This window comes from Phodopus roborovskii, unplaced genomic scaffold, assembly GCF_943737965.1.
Source record: "Phodopus roborovskii unplaced genomic scaffold, PHOROB, whole genome shotgun sequence".
Taxonomy (NCBI): domain Eukaryota; kingdom Metazoa; phylum Chordata; class Mammalia; order Rodentia; family Cricetidae; genus Phodopus; species Phodopus roborovskii.
Genome location: NW_026126408.1, coordinates 16744981 through 16766951, shown reverse-complemented (window position 1 = coordinate 16766951; position 21971 = coordinate 16744981). Strand labels below are relative to the sequence as shown.

General features: G+C 39.9%; 1 protein-coding gene across 4 annotated transcripts in view; it reads right to left on the bottom strand.

Annotated features, from left to right (window-relative positions):
- Positions 1-7956: 7956 nt before the first annotated feature.
- Positions 7957-21971, bottom strand: part of Spast (spastin) — a 44142-nt gene continuing 30127 nt past the window's right edge. For all 4 annotated transcript variants that reach the window (XM_051181853.1, XM_051181854.1, XM_051181851.1 and 1 more), the window contains 5 exons: positions 21448-21490; positions 19963-20042; positions 17305-17375; positions 12035-12075; positions 7957-10904 (listed from right to left, as the gene is read on the bottom strand). In XM_051181853.1, the coding sequence (XP_051037810.1) occupies positions 10782-10904; positions 12035-12075; positions 17305-17375; positions 19963-20042; positions 21448-21490 (358 nt within the window). In that variant the 3' untranslated portion in view covers positions 7957-10781. The remainder of the gene's footprint in view (positions 10905-12034; positions 12076-17304; positions 17376-19962; positions 20043-21447; positions 21491-21971) is intronic.

The window sequence follows — 21971 nt, the reverse complement described above, 5'->3', positions numbered from 1 at the left end:
CCAAAGCAGCCGCTGCTATTTGAGCATAAATGGTAAATGGCAATGTCATATTGGATTTGCTGTTGGAGGGTAACATGTTGCCCTCTTCTGGTTAGCATGTCAAGATTTCTCAGAGGCTGCCCAGCCTGAGCGTTCATTTGGGCCTTTTGTAAACATCTCTGCTGAAATTCTCCCCTCCAGAGCAAGTAATCTCCCCTCCTCCCCTCCCCTGGCTTGGCACAGCTGCTGCCAATCACTAGGTGTAAGATTCAAAGCCATAAAGGACTCAACAAGAGAGAAAGTAAAAGGGGCCTGAGTTCCATTACTCATAGCGGCTTCTTTCAGTTGTTTAATATCTTTAAAGTTCAGGGGATCATGCTGTCGAATGACCTGTCCCGGGTTATTGGGGTCAGGGATCTCTAACAAAAGAGCCACCATGGGGCAAAGACTTAGCGATTTCGTGGGGCAATATTATGTTGTGTAGTAATTGTTAGTTCCTTATCCATGTCTAAATATGGTGGGGGTATGGAAGAGATCTCACTCAATTTTTCCCTAAGCCAGGTCCTTTTTAATATTATCTTTTGGACATCAATTTCCTCAAGCAGACATTCTTCCTCCGACCTTTTGGAGTCAGTTTCACTTTCTAATTCGGGGGCAGGGGGGAGTGGAGAGAGAGCCTGGTTTTTGCCTTAGAGGCTCTGGATTCACTTGGACTCAGGGTGACCTCCTGTTGCCCTCTTCTTATCTTCCTCATCACTGTCATCCTTGGAGCACAGTAATTTCCTGGTTTCTGCCTCCTAAATCTCTTGCAGGACTTCCTTGGTGGCAGTTACCTCCTGTCTGACCCGGATCTTGTTGGTCAGTAAATCGTCTTTAACTAATCTCTATAATGGTATAGAAATGAATACTTTGTTTTGGAATGTATTTTCATTTATTGATACAACTTAAGGTCAATTTTGTGTATATTCTCCTTTTGTTTAGGTATTGTGTTTATATAGCTCATTTAAAAATGTAATGTATAATTTAGTACAGATTTTAGATAGTTACCTATAATAGTAAAAACTTACAGCTAGGTGAGTTAGGTTTTCTAAATATATAGAGATGTATTTGAGATAGATAGGAATTTTTCAAACCTTTCAAAGACCTACAGAATATGGCATTTAAAATGGTTTAGGGTTTCCTTGACAGTGAGACATAACTGCTCCTGGCAATGCCACCTGCGTCAAAAAGGAAGATGGACCTTAAAGAAACACATTATGGAGTTTGCTTTCACTATGGCAAGACTAGACATTTGGACAAGATGCTGCTCTTGTCTGGACTGTTTGATGTTATGCTGTATAAACTGGACATGCAGGACCCACAGAAAAATGACTGCTGATTCAAGATGGACATTGCTACAGAGTTCCTGTCATGGAAGAGTCTGCCAGACAGTCTACAGAACACACACACACACACACACACACACACACACACACACACACACAATGACTGACAAACTGCCAATACAAGAAAACAGTTTAAAGTTTCCTAATTTGCTAAAGAGTCTACTAGACACACTATGGCCTATGGGCTAAAGATGGAAGATTACAAAAGAACTTCGGGTGACCAGGCAATGAGTTGTCTCTGTCATTTCTAGAGTTTATATACTATCCTTCTGTGGTCTTTAAAGGAGTTGAAGACAGATAGTTATGGTTATAGTTTTCCTTAGTTAAACTTAAAGATAAGTTACATATAGGACTTTAGACTCACAAATATAAGATGGATGATAGAATAGTTTCTTTTAATCTTGCTAAATGTTAATGAACTAAATATTGTTAACTGTAATTCTTGTTTTATAACTGTTGTGTGATATATTTTGCTATGTTAAAGTTAAAACCCTTCTTTTTATTTTAGACAGAAAAGAGGAGATGATGGGAGATGTCATTCTGTATATGTTTCTCATACTGGTTAATGAATAAAGCACTGTTGGCCAATAGGAAAGAAAGATAGGAGGGACTAGGAGACAAGGAGGAAATAGGAAGTAGTAAGGAGAGTCAGGATGGAGAGCCTGGAGAGAACAGAACCGCCATTCCTCTGCTCTCAGTAAGACCACGTGGAAATACATAGAAATGGGTTAATAAGGGGGCTGGAGAGATGGCTCAGAGGTTAAGAGCACTGGCTATACTTCCAGAGGTCCTGAGTTCAATTCCCAGCAACCACATGGTGGCTCACAACCATCTGTAATGAGATCTGATGCCCTCTTCTGGCAAGTAGGAATACATCACTGTATACATAATAAATCTTTGGAGGAGAGAGAGAAAAAAAAAGAAAAAAAAAAAAAAAAAAGAAATGGGTTAATAATTAAGATAGAGCTAGCCGATAAGAAACTAATAACTGGCCAACAGGATTATATCAAATACAGAGTCTCTGTGTGTTAATTGGGGCTGGTGCAACGGCGGGACAAGACCAGGCGGCAGGCGGAAAAACCTTACTCCTTACACCATAAGGAGAAGGTTGACAGTGGGAGTGAATCTGGACCCTCTTCTCTCAACAATTTCTGGAGGTCGAGAAGGACCTCTTCCCAATCAGGGATATAACGCGGTTAAATAAGGATCAGGATAAACAAATAGGCCGAATAGATGTTTATTCAGGGAGAAATAACTTACAACCTAGACAGATGAACACCAGGAAATTCAACCCGATCCTCTCCTGTCCAAGTCAAGCCAGAAAGGGAGCGCCTTTCCTGGCCCCCTCCGACCTCCTTCCACAGGTCACTCCGCCCATGGCTCCACCCCCCAATGGGCGTGGTCAGTGCCACAGAACTATCTCACTACAGGGTTATTTAAACCTCCTCCAGTAATGAACCAGAGATTTGCCTTTTCTATGGATTTGATGTAAGCCTCCAAAGTCTTACTCTTGACTGTGGTTCACTGTTCTTCCAATAAATTTCTTAATTGATGTTGAAGTTCCATTTTTCCTGGGGAATTATCCATTGTTGCTAACCCCAATATGTTAATGCCGGCTTCAGGATGACCCTGTCTGCTTACTTCTCTTTCTTGGTCTCGGTGGGACCTCCAATTTCCACGCATGCACAGCCTGGGTTCGAGTCACGTGGAGGGCATCAGGATTGAAGACACATACACACAGCAGTCAAGATCAGAAGGCTCTTTATTAAAGGGCTTGGAGGCTTATATACCCTGGACTCAGGAAGGGAGGGGGAGACAGCGAGGCAGTTCCTCATGTCATAGTGCTTGGGTTCATGGCCTTGGTTTGTGGCCCGGTCATTATGTTCCTGGAAAGGGCTTTGTCAAAAACAGTTCCAGGAACCCAGGTGGAACACCAACATCTTATCTTGCACTAACATTTGCATGACTAACGGCTGTTTCTCAGCCATCTGTGTGTGTGGGTTGTATACCGAGGCCTCTTGGTTCCCACACTGACTGCCCTTCCTGAGGGTCTGGGTTTAATTCCCAGCATCCGCATGACTGCTCACAATGCTTGTAACTCCAGTTTAAGAGGATCAAGTATGCCAGGTGGTACATGCCTTTAATCTCAGCATTCCAGAGGCAAATACAGGTGGAGCTCTGTGAGTTCAAGGCCAGCCTGGACTATTAGAGGGAGTTCTAGAACAGCCAGAACTACTTCACAGGAAAACCCTGTCGGGAAAAACAAAACAAAACAAAAAATAAGATCAGACACCACCAGTAGGTGGTAGAGCCCTTATGTAGCACAAGTGACACACATTGCCTAAACTGGGTGTAGACTTGTAACCTTACATAGAGTTGGTGGCTGAGGTAGAAATATTGAATTCTAGCATGCTTGAGTAGACTGTCAGCCTCTCCAATTTAATAAGGCCATCTCAAACTTAAGGAGAAATTAAGGGGCTATAACTGGGTTCCATTTCAGCAATACAAAACAACAAAAAATGTTATACATTCAATGTGGTGCCAATCTTGGGAGGCTGTGGAAGGTGATGGATTTCAAATCATATTTCACTACCAAATATATGAAAATCCATGGAAGTAGGGGAATTTGTTGGGAAGAACAGTTTGTGTGGGAGGAGGGATAAGACAAGGTAACATAAAAAAAAAAAAAAAAGACTAAAATTCATTGTATACTAGGAAACTGTCCAAGAATAAAATACTTTAAAACATGAAACATGGCTCATGTCATATCTGTTTTACAAGCTGGTGTGGAACTCAGAATACATGGTCTTGAACTTAACATACTCTGGCTCATGCCCTAACATACTTTTAAATCTCTGTGGTATCTTTATTATACAGTGCTGTTAAAGAAAAGTAAGACAGTAGTATATAAAGACTTCATTTGGAGTCCTTATCTGTCATGCATAGGGAAGTTAGACAAATGCAGAAAGAAAAAAAATATAAAGCTATTCATAAGCAGTATATCAAATGTAGGGTAATGTGTTAGGTGTGGTGGCTCATGACTTTAATCTTAATAATTATAGGCAAACACAAGCAGAGTTCTGAGTTTCAGTTCAGCCAGAGCTTCACAGTGATACCCTATGTTTAAAAAAAAAAAGGAGGGGTATGTTAGTTATTAAAGATTGACTAGGTGGTTAATTCATAGTGGTCAGAAAAGCTTTTTCAAGTATTTTATTTGTGTGTTCAGGTGTCTGCAAAGGCTAGCAAAGAGCATTAGAAGCCTTGGAGCTGGAGTTAAAATAAAAGGCTTTTGTGAATCACCAAGTGTGGGCTCAGGGATTTGAACTCATTCTTCATGATTTTACAGGAAGTACCTGTAACCACTGAGCCATCTCTCCAGTCCTTCAGAAGAGTTTATTCAGGAAGTTGAGATTAACATCTGAATGATAAGTACTCTTGGAAAGTGATTCCCCCCACCCAGGCAGAATAAACTAAAGCAAGTATCTTGTTGAAATGGTGTACTTTGAGATCTGAAAGGTGATAGCATATACTGTGTGAAAATCTGGATCATGACTTCACCAAAATATATACTGATTGATTTACACAACTGGAAAGTCATTTTTAATGAGAACTTGTCTTTGATAGCCCAGGCTGGCCTGATGTTACTATGGAGTTGATGATGGCCTTGATTCTTCTGCCTCTTTCTTGGGATTACACAGCCCACTTAAATGTTTTCAAGGGTATGTGCCACAGGAAAACAGATGAAAGGAAAATCCAATGAAACTCCAACCCAAGTAAACTGTACGTTAAGTCCCCTTAGATTGAAGTTCAGCTAGTGAAAAATACAGACTTCTTTTTCACAGTGCTGAGCACTTCTGTCCACTCCACTGTGGACTAACTTCCTGATTCTTGACTGATTGCACATATTAATGGCCCATCATTTTAGATGACCTCTTCCACCTCTTCCAGTCACTTGGTCTGACACCCAACTCTGGGTTACCACAGGAACAATGATTTGAACTACAGCTCAGGTTAAACCAGGTTAAACCAGCAGCCCCTGACTGTTGTCCTAAGGTCTTGCTTTCAAGATAGTCCTTGGTTAGCAACTGTAAATGTAGATTTAAAGCAAGTTTTTTTTTTTTTTTTTTTTTGTGTGTGTGTGTGTGTGTGTGTGTTTTGAGACAGGTTTCTCTGTATTGTTTTGGAACCTGTCCTGGAACTAGCTCTGTAGACCAGGCTGGCTTTGAACTCAGAGATTTGTCTCCCTCTGATTTCCTAGTGCTGGGACTAAAGCCATGCACCACCAATGCCCCGCTGATTTAAAGCAAGTTTACCCTTTATGTATTTCCTAACAAATGCTTTCTGTTGCTGGAGACAGTAAGTACAGGTCAGAAGTCTTAAATTGCATTCTGGGACTGGATGGCTCAGCAGTTAAGAGCAGTGGCTGCTCTTCCCAAGGACCTGAGTTCAATTCCCAGCATCCATATGGCAGCTCATACCTGTCTGTAACTCCGATGTGACAACCCCACAGAGACATACATGCATGTGAATGATATAAAAATTATTTTTTAAAAGGGGTGCTACAGTTAGGAAGACTAATTTTTAAAAAATCTGCACTTTACAGATTCTGTGGCTCACTGAACTTAAAATTTGTGTTGGTGTTGGTATCTTTTGTATATTTGGGAGGAAATTCGGGCATTACATTTTACTTGTTTCTCACATGCATTTTTTTTCTTCTGTACTTCAGATTGTAAGTAATGAAGCTGTTCACTGTCTCAAACCTTCCCTGTACCCTTGTTCTGCCTTCTCTATGACTGGGTTAGCATTAAGAATATTTGACAGTGCTCACTTTGGCAGCACATGTACTAAAAGCTGGAATGAATATTTGATAGCAAAAATAAATGAATAAAAAAGAAAAAAAAAAAGCCAGGTGTGGTGATGCATGTCTTTAATTCCAGCACTCAAGAGATAGAAGAAGTAGGCACATCTCTGTGAGTTCAAGGCCATCCTAGTCTATGGACTGGTTTTAGGATAGCCAGTGTTATACAAAGAAACCTTGTCAAAAAACAAAAACAAACAAACAAACAAACAAAAAACAAAAAACAAAAACAAAACAAACCAAAGAATATTTGATGTGTGCTTTATTTAAGTTACTTTTTGCTTCCAGGTTTCCCTTTGATTTGGTAAGTTCTATTTCTCTGTTGAAAATTAGGATTTAGGGCTGGAGAGATGGCTCAGAGGATATGAGCACTAACTGCTCTTCCAAAGGTCCTGAGTTCAATTCCCAGTAACCACTTAATGGCTCACAAGCATCTGTAATGAGATCTGATGCCCTCTTTCGGTGTGCAGGTGTACATGTAGGCAGAACACTATATATCTATATATGTATATCTATGTCTATATCTATCTATGTCTATGTTCTGGCTGGCTGGCATATATGCAGACAGAACACTGTATACATAATAAATAAATCTTTAAAAAAACGAAAAAAGAAAATTAGCATCTATTATCTTTTGAAGGCATCCACTGTTCATCCTCCAAAGGAGGTGATATGTGTATGCTTCCATGTATTTTGATTACAGATCACATAACTTTCCTTTGAATACTTGGATTGTTTTCTTCTAAAGAATGTTGCCTATTCTGGATTTAAACTATTAAGAAGATAACGAAGTTGTCAAGTTTCTTTTCATTTTGTCCATACATTTTCTTGAGATAAGGTTTCTCTGTGTAGTCCTGCCTGTCCTAGAATTCATGTTGTAGACCAGGCTGGCCTCAACTCACCGAGATCTATCTGCCTCTGCCTCCAGAGTGCTGGGATGAAAGGTGTGCCCTACCACTGCCAGGCTTCAATTTCCAGTTTCAAAACTTTACCCACAAAGTAACACTTTGCTGTCTTTGGATTGTTAGTTTTGCTATTTGAGACAGGTCTACTGTGTAGCCCTCCCTGAATGGCCTGAACTCTTTGTAGAGCTTTGTAGGTGCAGGAATTAAAGATATTGACCATCATGATAGGCTTATAATCCGTTTTATGAGACAGGGTCTAAGAAACTCAGGCTGGACTGGAAATGACTATGTATCAACATTGGGCTTGAACTGGCAGGAGTCCTCTCCTTCCTTCAGCCACCCAAGGGCTGCGATTACAGGAGTATGCTCAATTTGATCAATTCTTTCACCTTTGCTATCTGCTGGGATCCTTTGAATGTCCTCCTAGACAGGTAAGATTTTGGAAAGTACTAAGGACTTGAACCAAATAAGAATCTGCAGATGATGTGGACTAACTTACCCTGTGCCTCTCCAAGATTTCCTTTCTCATTCCAGGTGCCTCAGAACCCTGAAATACGTCTTCATCCAAACAAGTCAGCTACATTCTGCTTAAATTTCATTTTCAAAGGAACTGCACAGGCTGGAAACTGACACATAAGAGAGCTCTTTAAAAACACACATTTTTGTCACTTCTGACTAGTCTGTGCTGTTCTTCAGAGGCTTCTATTCACTGCTTTGTATATTTTGTTCAGAGTTTATTAATACAAGAGTTACAAACACTCCATCAAATTGCAACCTCTGAAATATTCAAACTATAAAACTATAGTTGAAAGATTCAAACTATAAAAAATTAAGGCAAAACAAGGTTTGTCATTTATTTACAATCAAATTAATTAGGATAAAAACCAACTTTATGCAGCTGTGTGTCCCCTTAAAGTCATTTTTTTATAGAAGTAAAAAGTTAAGACTAAAATCAAGACAGACATTTAAAAGAAAATCTTCTTCCTTAAGAATCCAAAAAGCAAAATGTAAGTAGTTCATTCTACAAAAAAAGCTAATTTTGTACAATACAGGTTTTACATTATAAACAGAGAATGCCACACATATTTAACTCAAAGTTCTGTTTGTCCTTTTACACCTTAAGCACAAAAGGACAAAAATCAACTGGCTTCTAGTCTCAGAAAAGCTGTGTAGCCCTAGCAGATCTGGAAAGATGGTATGAAGCTTTCTTTTGGCTCAGTTAGGTGATCAGTAAGTTCACCAGGCGTACAAGGACTGTAGTGGGTGGGTTTGAGACAGGGTTTCTCTGTGTAGTTTTGGAGCCTGTCCTGGCAATTTCTCTGTAGACCAGGCTGGTCTTGAACTCAGAAATCTGCCTGCCTCTGCGTGTGCCACCACCTCCAGCCTCCAATCCATCTTGAACAATAAATAGAATTCAATGCAAAAATCTAAAATTAATATTGAATAAAATCTAATATTAATTTGGAAACCATCTATCCTTACTGTAAAAGAACAAGCCTTCCCAGTGTGGGGTGCACATGGGCACCCCAGCACTTGGGAGGTGGAGAAGAAAATCAGTTGAAGGTATTCCTAGGCTACTCATTTAGTTTTAGGCCAGCTTAGGCTCCATGTGATCCTGTTTTAAAAACAACAACAGAAAGGCTAACATAAACCTGGATCCTAAGACATTACAGAAAGTGTTCTCTGATGAACAAAGGAGCTAATACACATGGACAGTCACACAGTATAATACCTTTGACTTAGCAGTTTAGGTTAACAACTTTTGTATCTTTTAGACACATGAAAATTTTATCTCTTAAAACCCTTTCACATACTAAACATAACTTTAAAGATCCTTCTATTTTTAAAAGGAGCTGAAGCCTGTCTCAATACATAAATAGCGGCGATGTTATTAATCCCTTCCTAAATGAAAACAAACTGAAGTTCAAGAGCTTTATTGTAGATGTTTTGGGTTAGGACGGCTGCACGACTCATCACAGGCTTGCATCATCAGTGTTTATAACTAATGCTCGAACATATGACACCTTAAACTGACACTTAGCCAGAACCAAAAATATGCACAGCTTTGGTTTAAATTTGTTTTCCTATTCTTCTAAGCTTTTCATTTTTATCATTCAGGGATGTCTAAAATCATGATTAAAAGAGACATGACTTAAATTACAGCTATAAATGGTATATGCTTCTAAGAAATAACCCATCTTCTATGCTTAGATAAATCTTTAACAAGACCAAGAGTAAAATTGAGGATGTAAGTCTTTATCATAAAATTTTCATCTGGGGAGAGGGCAAGTGTTTTAATGTGTTTTCTCAAACATTTTTCTTACACGAAGAGTTGGTATTACTACCACAACACTATTCTTTCTATTCATGATATTTTACACAGCATCATTTAAGCACCAAAGAAAAATTCTGTAAACAAACTTTTAAACAGTAAACTAATGGCAAATGTCCATTTGCCTTGATACAATTCTTAAAAGGCCACACATGAGCCTCCACTTCCTGTAATGCATTTTTATAATAAAAGTCCAGCCATATTTATGCAAACAACAAAGAATTACTATACATTTATGGAAACAGAAGGTAGATCAATAGACTAGAGCTTTTTAGTTAATAAGTACGCACAGGAAGCCTATAAAATATATGTCATGTAGAAAAATTGGGCATTTTCAGTTTCGTGGAAGGGATAGTAATTAGTAAAAAGATGGTGGTGCCACTGGCATTTAATTACCTTGTTAAGAAAGTAGTAAGCAATAAACTAGACATGTCTTTCCTCCTTCTCTCACACTGGTGCAATTTATAGCAATTAAAAGTGGCTCTCTAAAATACCAGAATAACTCCAACACAAAAAATGAATTTCAGCTGGAATAAGTTAAATCTACAATGGATTTCTGACATATTAGAAAAAAAAAAATACTGCAGGGCACACAAGGGCAGACTACATGTTACATGACATTGACTCAAAACTTCAAACCTTTGTCATGCCAGCTTTTCTCTGTGGCTATTAAATTGCTTTCTAAGCTGTTTGGTGGCAAGGCAATAAGATAGAAAAACAAAACATGAAAAGAAGGTATTAGTGGTTTACTGTTTGTTATCTCGGTTAAAAAAAAAAAGCCTTAGTGTAGTTCTTCCTTACTGCAGATGGGAAAATGGTTCCATTTGGCACACTAGAGTTGGTAAGAAAAGCAGAAAGAACTCTGAGTACTTGGTATTCTAATCACAGGGAGCTAAGGTAACAGCAGAAAGGAAACCAGAAAATAGAGTGTTATAAGAAAAACATCAGGAGACAGACAACAGCCAGCTCTGTGTCTTCCAGTCACTGTCTCTGGAATACTTTCACCTGAACACAATGTACAAATTATTATTTACATAATGATTACTATCAATAAAGAACCAGAATCTATTTTTGCTGTGCTCTAACTAACAGTGCCCACTGAGAAAACCATGACTGCCAGGCAAGAAGGCCTTAAACAAAAACTCCATTCACACTGCATATTTTATTTAGGTCTGTCTTCTTGTTCCTCTTCAAGTTTGGTACACAAAAAGGAACTCTAAAAAGTCCTATTAACGAAGTCTGAGTTCCTGCAGTTGGTAACTTCTCTGAAGCTCGTGTTTCTTGTGAAGTAGAATGTTCTGCGGGCTTACAAAGGCATTCCTTTAAACAGTGGTGTCTCCAAAGTCCTTGTTCCAGCGTATGTATGCTTCTAGGGTTTGAGGACTCACACTTCGTTTTATCTTTTTTAAGGATTCTGTGAAGTCAGATAATCGAATATTTCTCATCTAGATTAAAAAAAGTGACATAGAAATGGATGAACACAATAAACAATGGATTAAAATGGAACGTTATTAAATTTATAAGACAAACATATTCTTAGAAAATCATGCTAATCATCTAAATATATTTTTACATTACATATTAGGCCAAGTTTGCTATATAAGACACCTTAAAAACATGTATGCCAATGCACTATTACTAAATATTTAAATTTGACCACTGGGATGTGTAAGTATAGTGATTTGAATGAGACTGACCCCCCCTACACCACCCCAATATATTTGAATGCGTGATGTGAAATTGGTGGAACTGCTTCTCATTGAAGGAAGTGGTCACTGGAGGTGCTCTGTGAGGTTTCAAACTTCTGACATAATGACTGGCCCATGTCAAGTCCAGTATGTCTCTTTTGGCCTGCTACTTGCTGGTAAAGACGTGAGCACTTGACTTCTGCTTCAGTACCATGCCTGCCTGTTGCCATGCTGCTCAAAGTTGGTTTTCTAAGTGATCTTGCTCATGGTGTTTTGTTACAATAGGAAAGTAACTAAGACAACAACACAAACTTACTTTACTTCTGGTATTTCTCTCCATAGTTCTGTAATATTGCACACTGGTCATTTTCTAATTACCAAGAGTGTATCTGCTAAGTTGGTACCAGGTTCATCACCAAAAAAAAAAAAAAAAAAAAAAAGGGATGGTCACAGTAAACATGTGAGGGGATTGCTGTTAGTATTTCTGAGGACCTAACACCAGGCTTTATATATTCGAGGCACTGAGCTCTACCCCTAGGGATCCTCTTAACATATTAAACCAAGTTTCTAGTAACTTCTCATTCAGTGCTTACATAACTTGGTAAGAGAAAACGACTGTGCATTTTTGTTTTGTTTTGTGAGACAGGGTTTCTCTGTGTAACAGTCCTAGCTGTCCTGAAACTTTCTTTGTAGACCAGGCTGGCCTCCAACTCACTGGGACTAAAGGCATGAGCCACCACACCTGGCTCTGTACATTTTTTTAACCTTTACTAAATACAGCATGGTAACTGATTTTATAAGGCTTACATAATGAAATGGGCTAGAGAAAAATTACGAGTCTCATAGAGAACTCAAATGAAGAAAAATAATCTCAAAATAGTATATACCTCACTGGCAGACATATTCTTCACCTGCTCTGGTTTCAGTTCTGTAAAACACAAATTAGGTATTTAAAAAAACAACTTTGAAATTTAAATTTCTTTTTGGCAAATCTAAGTACAATGATCTAATAGTACCCATGTAATACAAATTATTAAAGCCAAGAGAGATTCAGAGAGAGAGAGCTCATGAAGCTACAAAGGAGGGGATGTAGGTCCTCAATTTCTTGCATATGCCCCAAACAAGTTTACAAACTTGAAACAGAACTAAAAAGAATGCAACTTGTTGGTTATAAAAGATCTTGTTAGCTGGGCATTGGTGGCACAAGCCTTTAATCCCAGCACTTGGGAGCAGAGGCAGGCAGATCTCTGTGAGTTCCCGAGTCCAGCCTGGTCTACAACAGCAAGTTCCAGGACAGGCTCCAAGCCACAGAGAAACCCTGTCTTGAAAAACCAAAAATAAATAAATAAATACCTTGTTGTTTTGTTTTTTGAGACAGGATTTCTCTGTGTAACAGCCCTGGCTATACTGGAACCCACTCTGTAGACCAGGCTGGCCACGAACTTAGAGATTCACCTGCTTCTGCCTTGTGAGTGCTGAAATTATAGGCATTATATGCACCATGACCACTGCATATAAAATTTTAAAAATACCAGAAGAGGGTATTATTGGAATCCCCTGGAGTTATAGTTGATTTTAAGTTGCCATGTGGGTGCTGGAAATCAAACTTAGATCCTTTGTAAGAACAGCCAGTGGTTTTAATCACTGAGTTATCTCTATAGCTCCTAGATTTCTTTATTTTCTTTAATCACAAAAATTTTGTTTTCTTCATAACCAAAATTTTCTCCCCCCCCATTCTTCTAATTACTAAATCTCTATAAAATGCAATAGGGGCTGAGGCTGTAGCTATAGATCAAAAAGCAGATTGTCTTAACATGCATAAGGCCTTCAATCCCCAGCACTGCCAAAGAAACAAACCACCCAGTTGTCTTGTTCCTTACTCACCATCAAGAACTGATACTTCACAGTTGATCTGCAAATTTCTCTTCCATTTCTACTTTTTTTTTTTAAAGTTTTATTATTTTTATTTATGTCTCTCTGTGTGTGCCCCATGTGTGAAAGTATTTGCTGAGGGCAAATGTGAGGAGGGCATCACATCTCCTGCAGTTGGAGTTATAGGTGGTTGTAGGTCACCCAAGGTGGGTGCTGAGAACACAACCTGAGTCCTCTGTAAGAGCAGCAAACGCCCTTAACTGTGAAGCCATTTCTCCAGCCCCTCACTAAATTTTTATTTCATATGTTGTAGGTGTTTGTATGCCTGTTTCCTGCAGAGGCCAGAAGGTGTCAGAGCCTATGGAAGTGGAGCTACAGATGGTGACAGGCACCATGTGGGTATTGGAAACTGAACCTGGGTCCTATGGAAGAGCAACAAGTACTCCCTAAACCACTGAGCCTCTGTTCCCATTGGTATTCTTGACTAAGAATGGAAGTCTATTCATTGCTCAGTGAGTGCTTAGTCTTGTTTATTGGCTCTGCAATTCTCAGAGGGAAAACAGCATGGAGGTAGAAGCTGGTAACAGATTCAGTAACCTAAATCTGGTTAGTTATATGTTTCACTGGAGAATCACTTCCTGTATTGTTTCAATCAGTAATGAAGGAACATCAGGGCCTAACTTTATTTTCCTGGTTCCATTTGAAGCACACCAGGGAAGACTTTTTGAGAAGATGAAGACCATTGGATGATTGCTTCTGTGAGGTGAGCAGTGTCCCTATCATGATGGTTTCCAGCCTTAGGGTCTTACTTCTGGGAGACATTTCTATTGTTGAGGACCCTTCACCCCATGGGGGCTTATCTTTGGGAAGTTCAGAGGTATTTCTTCTACAAATGTGGGCTTCTGATAGGGACCTGGGAGTCAATGTCCCCGCGAGGACCTTCCTGAGAGTTTTGTAGGACCAACATTTGGGCCTGAATATCTGTCCTACTATCATACTTATCTATATACACAGTCGTAATTTTTTTTTTTTTTTTTTGGTTGGGTGGTGGTGCATGCTTTTAATCCCACTCAGAAGGTAGAGACAGATGGATCTCTGAGTTGGAGGCCAGCCTGGTGTACGGAATGAGTTCCAGGATGGCCAGGGCTGCACAGAGAAACCCTGTGTGTGGGTGGCCTGGGGAGCATGCTGTGATGCTGTCTCCTTGAATTCCAGACAGCCAGCTTGACCGTTTTTCCTCCATTTGTTTTCAACATTTTTGGAGAGAGAGAGAGAGAGAGAGAGAGAGAGAGAGAGAGAGAGAGAGAGAGAGAGAGAGAGAGAGAGAGAGTGTGTGTGTGTGTGTACATAGAACTTACTCTCCCTTAGTCCTTTAAAGACAGGGCCTTGAGGGCTGGAGAGCTACTCGGTGGTTAATTGCATTTGCCACACAATCATGAAGCCCGGAGTTCAGATCCCAGCACCTTGAAACATGCCCTCTGCTGCAAGGGTGACAGACACTTGAAGATTGCTAGGGTTTGCAATTTCTGGTCTAGTCAGGAAAACCTAAGATCCAGGTTTAGAGAGACATCCTACCTGAAGGTAATAGGCAGGGGGTGATAGTCAATGGCACCTGCCTTCCTCTTCTGGCATCCTTGCTTACACACAAGTATGTGTGTGCAATAAATCTAAAACAAAACTAACATAAAAACAAGGCATCTCACTATTTGGCTAAGCTGGCTGGGAAATGTTCCTCAGTACTGAGATTACTGGTATGTGGAGTCATGTCTAGTTTTTACTGTGCATTTGGGAGATTTCGAACTTGGAGGTTGATTTTAGTTGCACAGCAAGTGCTCTTACCTAGTTGAGTCATCTCCTAGCCCTTAGGGTTTTGTTGTTTATTTATTTGTAGTACCGGACTGAACCAGGGCCTTGGACATGTTAGGCAATGTTCAATCACTGAGCTGTATCTTGACAGTCTCTTTTACACACGCCTTCATCTCACTCTGTAGTCCATACTAGCCTTGAACTTGTGACCCTCATATGTCAGCTTCCTCAACAGCTGGATTACAAGTCTGTGCCAACATGCCTACCTTATTAGTAGGCTTTGGTACTTTGGAATACTAAGTCTTAAAAGCTTTATTCTCTCTCTCTCATCTCTTCTTTTTTCCCCCCTCCTTTTTTCTTTTCTTGGTTTTTCAAAACAGGGTGGTTTCTCTGTAGTTTTGGAGGCTATCCTGGAACTTGCTCAGTAGACCAGGCTGGCCTCTGCCTGTCTCTGTTTCCTGAGTGCTGGGATTAAAGGCATGTGCCACCACTGCCTGGCCCCATTAAAAAAAAAAAAAAAAAAAAAAAAAAGATTTATTTATGTTCTGCCTGCATGTATGACGCCTGCAGTCCAGAAGAGGACACCAGATCTCATTACAGATGTTTGTGAGTCACCAAGTGGTTTCTGGGAATTGAACTCAGGACCTTTGGTAGAGCAGACAGTGTTCTTAACCACTGAGCTGAAAAGTGGCTCTGGGAATTGAACCCTAGTCATCTTGAGAGAAAGCCAGTACTCTTAACTCAGCTATCTCCCCAGCCCCCATCCTCTCTTTCTTGAGACAGACTATCACTATGCCCTTACTGTCTGACTTTAAACTTCTAGAGATCTACCCACTTCTGCCTCCCTAGTGCTGGCATTAAAGGCACATGTCACCATACCTAGCTTTAAAAACTTTTTGTTTGTTAGTTTGTTTTTGTTTTTTGAGACAGGGTTTCTCTGTGTAGCTTTGAAGCCTGTCCTGGAACTAGCTCTGTAGAACAGGCTGACCTCAAACTCAAAGAGATCCCCCTGCCTTGGCCTCCTCAGTGCTGGGATTAAAGGCATGTGCCACCAATGCCTAGCTTCTAAAATCTTTTAAACTATCACCTTGTAAGTCTAGTTAAATGAACATTATTATAATTACACTATATTTGATATCCCATATATCAGTAAGAGATGTGGATATATACATGTGAGTGCTACATGTTATGTGTCTTAGCTTTGTCAAATTTAATAAAATAGCTGGGCATGGTGGCACATACCTTTAATCCTAGCACTTGGTAGGCAGGTAGATCTCTATGAATTTGAGGCCAGCCTGCTCCACACAGTGAGTTCCTGGCTAGCCAAGACTACATAGAAAGACTCTGTCTCAAATAAACAAATAAAACTAAATTCAACACATGCAACATAAGTACTGTTTTCTTTTATATAATATGCACTGTATGTGGATGCCTAGATATGAAATAAAAAAAATTAATTTTTGTGATTGCTGCTGCATTTATTAAGTACAATGCAGATGGGGGAAACCTGACCCTTTGGGTAGCCTTTCCATTTAAAGCTTAGTTTGTATCAATTTGCTTTGACTTAGTGTTGTTGTTTGCACACCCATGAGGTGCACAACTACAAACCAGGTAGTAAGACTATTTGTAGTCACTATCACTGTTCTTAAGACTTGTAAAGAGGTGTACTACAGCAGTTCTGCAATCTAAAGGTTGTTGTGTAAATTCCCAACAGAGATATTGTATGCAAACTTAGGTGAAGATGGTGATGAAAGGTTTTAAGAAAGTAAGAAAAGTTTTTATAAAGGGGCAGGGTAAAATGCTCGTGGGTTATTTTCCCATATTCTGTAGTCTGATTTACGTTTTAAAGATTTGTTATGTGTGTGAGGGAAATGTATAAGTAGAGAAAGGTACCAGAGGAAGTTAGAGGCACTGTGTCCCTGGAACTGGGTTACTGGCAGTTGTGAGCCATCTGACATGGGTGCTGGGAACTGAACTCAGGTTCTCTTTAACAGCTGAGTCATTTAGTCAACCTAGTTTTACATTTTAAAGGTTGTTAATACAGAAAAGATGAGGAATATGCAACAGAGAACACCTTTTATACTGATGACTCAGTGGTTAAGAGCACTGGCTGCTCTTACAAGAAGACCTGGTTCATTTCCCAGCACCCACATGGCAGTTCACAATTTACTGTAACTCCAGTTCTAGGGGATCTGATATGCATATGGCGCAAATAAAAATAAGACAAAACTCTAGTGGAGCCTCTGATCCCACCCAGCACCTGGGAGGCAGAGGCAGGCAGATCTCTTTGAGTTTGAGGCCAGCCTCTACAAAGCAAGTTCCAGAACAGCCAGGGCTATTATACAGAGAAAAAACAAACAAAAGGCAAAACTCTCAAATGCATAAAATAAAATGTGTAAAACTATGCATCTCTCTAGAGGCTAGACTTGGAATATGGTACCATTTATAGTTTTAGTGTTTCAAATACTTTCAAACTCACCTCGGATAGGGCCCAGTGCTGCATCTTTTGCCAAAGCTGTTAGATCACTTCCAGAGTATCCATCAGTCATTCTGAACAGTGGAAGCAGGAGATAACAAGTTATCTTCCTTGAAGATTAAAACTTGCCTGTAATTCTACAGCTTACTAGGTACAGGAAGAAGCATCACAAGCTTGAGACTAACCTCAACTATACAGTGAATCAAATAAGTCCCAACAGAAGAACACACAAAAATCCCATGAGAGGTAAGCTAACAGTTATGTAGTTGGATTTTTCATTCTTCTAAAATATATTTATTTATTTAATATGTATGTGTGCCTGCTTGTATGTCTGAACAGAACTGTGTGGGCACATGCCCACAGATGCCAGAAGAAGGCATGGATCCTCTGGGGCTGGAGTTACAGGTGGCTGTGAGCTACCCAATGTGGGTGCAGGGAACTGAACCTAGGTCTTCTTCAACAGTAGTCAGTGCTCTTCACTGCTTATCCATCTCTCCAGTGCCAGGATTTAATTTTCTTGTTTGTTTTTTGTTTTGTTTTATTTTTTGAGACAAGGTTTCTCTGTATTGTTTTGGAGGCTATCCTCAAACTTGCTCTGTAGACCAGGCTGGCCTTGAACTCACAGAGATCCGCCTGCCTGTTTCACTGAGTTCTGGGATTAAAGGTGTGTGTCACCACCAGCTTTTTTTTTTTTTTTTTTTAATTTATGGTATGGGTGTTTTGCCTGCATGTAATGTATCCCACATGCACCCAGGTACCAGGAGGTCAGAAGAGGGCATCAGATTCCCCGAGACTGGAGTTAGATGGTTGTGGCTGCCATCTGTGTACTGGGGAATTAAACCCAGGTCTTCTGGAAGAGCAGCCAGTGTTCCTAACTTCTAAGTTATCTCTTTAGCACCACTTAAGTTTTTAAATTATACCGGGGTATGGCACCTTTATCCAACCCCAGCAGAGACAGTTCAAGGCTGGTCTGCTCTACATAGTGACTTCCAGTCTAGACAGAGATACACAGTGAGATAAAATAAAAACAATCTTTTTCTTTTCTGCCCCCCCCCCAATAGTAGTTGAGTCAGGTGGGGGTGGCACACATCGGTTTTTGTTTTTTGTTTTTTTTTTCTTTTTCTTCTGAGACAGGGTTTCTCCATGTAACAAACAGCCTTGGCTGTCCTAGAACTCGCTCTACAGACCAGGCTAGCCTCAAACTCACAGAGATCCCCCTGTGTGTGCAGTACTCATGCCTTTAATCCCAGCACTCAGGAGGCAGAGGCAGGTGGATGTCTTGTGAGTTTGAGGTCAGTCTGGTCTACAGAGCGAGTTCCAGGACAGCCAGGGCAGTTACACAGAGGAAACCCTGGGTGGGGGCGGGTAGGTACCTCTGTGTAACTGTACTGCTGGGCTATGTGCTATATATTAGTGAGACACTATCATTTAAATGGGGTTCCCAGAAAAGGCCTCACTGAGAAAATGACTCATTTTGTTTTATACTCATATCCAAACTGGCCTCAAACTTGCTATGTAGCAAGGATAACCTTGAACTGATCCTCTGGCTACTTGAACTATGTTCTTGCCTGCAGCCAGTGTCTACTCAAGTACACTGAAAAAGTGTTTAAAATATAGTCTACCATTTATCAGGTTAAACTCCCCTCCCCTTACCCCCCCCCCCCCCAGAATCAAGTTCAAATAAAGCAATACTGTTCTGAGTGGGCTTACTGCAAGTCACAAATCTTTGGTATCTGACCGGCTTATGATCCAATAATGCTGCCAGCCTTCTGTAAGAATCCTTTTGGGTCGGCCGGTCTACAAGAATCCCCTTGACACACAGTGTTTCCTGTTACTAAGTCTCCATCTAGTAAATGTAGGAATAAGGCAATCATAAAGCAGCAGCACTGTTTCGTTAAGGGTGCTGTGACACAGTCACCTCTCAGGAACCAGGTTCATTAGAGGACAGGCCTCAGGGCCATGACAGGACATTGAGGAGGGATAGATAAGGCAGCATGAAGGGAGCCTTAAGGGAAGGAAGAGCTCCCTGAAGAGGGAAGGCGAAAGTAACGGCTGCCGGGATGGTCTCAGAGACCTGCGTGCTGAGTCTACTAAAGAGTGGGGTCAGAGTAGTGACCAGTCTCTGGCCTTCATTGCAAGACACTGTGGTGATAAACCGCTGCTACTCCTACACCATGACAGTCTCAGGTTTGAGATGGGGGTCTCTATAAGTGGCCCAAGATGGCCTTGATTCTACTGCCTCCACCCCCTGAGTACTTGGAAAAGGTGTGCATCACCACACTCAGCTTCCTCATTGTGTTTGAAAGTATGTTTTCAGATGAACAAGTTAATCTGATTCTACCTACTACAAAAGAGCAAGTACATATGAAAATATCTGTGTTGCTTTCAAATATGAGGGGATTTGACTTTTTTTATTTATAGAAAGACTATAATACTGTCATTAGATGTTTAGTTCAGGTCTAGCATAAGACAGAAATTTCATTATATCAGGAAGAGGAGGTAAGAAAATAAAGGAAGCAAAAGATAAGTTTTGTGGTAAACAAACTTTAAAAAGCTTTCTTTTACTTAAACAACTTTTATATTAGCTCATTTCAAACAGCAAAGAAAGAAATCTTTACAAATGAAACAGAGGCCGTTAGGCAGATGAATGGCACTACTCACCTAGCAAGTTGTGCAAGTTCTTTTTGGGTCAGTGGACTTCCTTGTTTACATAACAGGTTTTTAAGTAGAAGCAGTCTTGTCTGAAAATAAGTATGAAAGACCAGTAAGGTCCAAACTGATAACAGAATTATAAAAACTGATCAGTGTTATTTAATAAAATAAGAATTAGCTTAATGTAATATTTCTTAATCAAGTCCTGATTACTTCTGCCTGTTAAATATAACAAAAACTATTTGTGAGAATTAGTGAGGGATTTTCTGAAGACTGTCCAGATACACCACCAAGGAAGTAGCTGCTGTTACTATCAAGGACACGAAGGACCAGAGCTAGAAAACTTTGTTTTTAACAAAGATTTATTTATTTTCATATAGGAATATAATTCAAATGACTTTTAATCATACAGAACTATAAAATTATTACTATAATAAAGTTTTAGGACATTTGTCACCCCTGGACGTTCACTCATGACGGTTCACAATTAATCTCCATTCCTACCTCCTTTCCTCTCTAACCATCTACCTGATGGTATTTCTAGAAATCAGCTTTTCTAAATATTTCATTTAAAAGGAGTAAAATTGGGGCAAGAGAGATAGCTCCTCCAGAGGACCCAGGCTTGATTCCTAGCACCTACATGGCAGCTCCTAACTATGTGTCACTCCAGTTTCAGGGGATCTGATCCCCTCTTTCTGGCCTGTCTGAGGCCCAAGTACACATGTGGTACACAGTAGGTAAAACACCTATACACAAAATTTTAAAGAAAAGTAGGTAAATAAAAATATAAAATCATGTAGTTAGTTTGTATATGGCTCCCATCCCTTATTATACTGTTTTTTATATTTTGTTCATATTAATGAATGTAATATGTAACATGAGCATTTTTTTTCAGTCCTGTGGATTAAGCCCAGGGCCCTATACATGCTGGGCAAATTCTCTATTTCTAAGCTACAACCCAAGCCCTAGATAATGAAATAATAATTTCTGAACTAAATAGCACTCATTAACTGTATTTGCCATATCTGTTTATCCATTAGGCAACCGATGAACTGCTTTTGCAGGTTAAGATTATTATTATTAAGACAGCTGCTCTTACACTGTTGAACATGTTCTACTATGGAGAAGTTCCCACTTCATTTGGATAAATGCTCAGGAACTGCTGGGTCATCTCTAAGTTATTGTTTTGTTTTTGTTTTTTCTTTAAATTGCTTCTTTTATTTTATATGCATTGGTATCTTGCTTGTATGGATGTGTGAGGGTGTTGGGTCTCCTGGAACTGGAGGTACAGACAGTTTTGATCTGCCATGTGGGTGCTGGGAATTGAAATCTGTCCTCTGGAGGAGCAGCCAGTCAGTGTCTTCACTGCTGAGCTGTCTCTCTAACCCCAACAAACTGTCTTTAGAATGGCTACACCACAGATTTGCAAATACAGCATTTCTCAGGATGGTACTTTTACTTTATTTAAAAAAATAGAAATATGAATATACTTACCTCCTCATTTGGTAAAGACACATATACCCGTTTAATGAAACGCCTGAAAAGTCAAATTAGGAATATAAATTCAAAGTTATAGGCAACTCAGCTCAAATAACAACTGGTGGGAAAAAGCTGTAGCTATCTTACCTAAGGTGACTAAATGCTCTTTGTGGTTATTGCTATAAAAAGGTATTTTTAAGCCGGGCGTTGGTGGTGCACACCTTTAGTCGGGAGGCAGAGGCAGGTGGCTCTCTGTGAGTTGAGGCCAGCCTGGTCTACAGAGTTTAAGTTCCAGGACAGCTGTGATTTTAGACTTTAAAGTTAATGTAATGCAATGTAAAAGAAATGATTTATCTAAATGTAGCCTGTAGAGAATAGTTATAATAACATCATAGGCCTCATTTGCTGTAGATGGCAATAACAGAACAGCAAACACATGGAAGACAAATCATTTGTCTTAACGCTGAGAATACAGGATATAAGAGGGAGGTGAGATGACCCTGGGTGTGGTGGCACACTCCTTTAGTTCTAGCACTAAG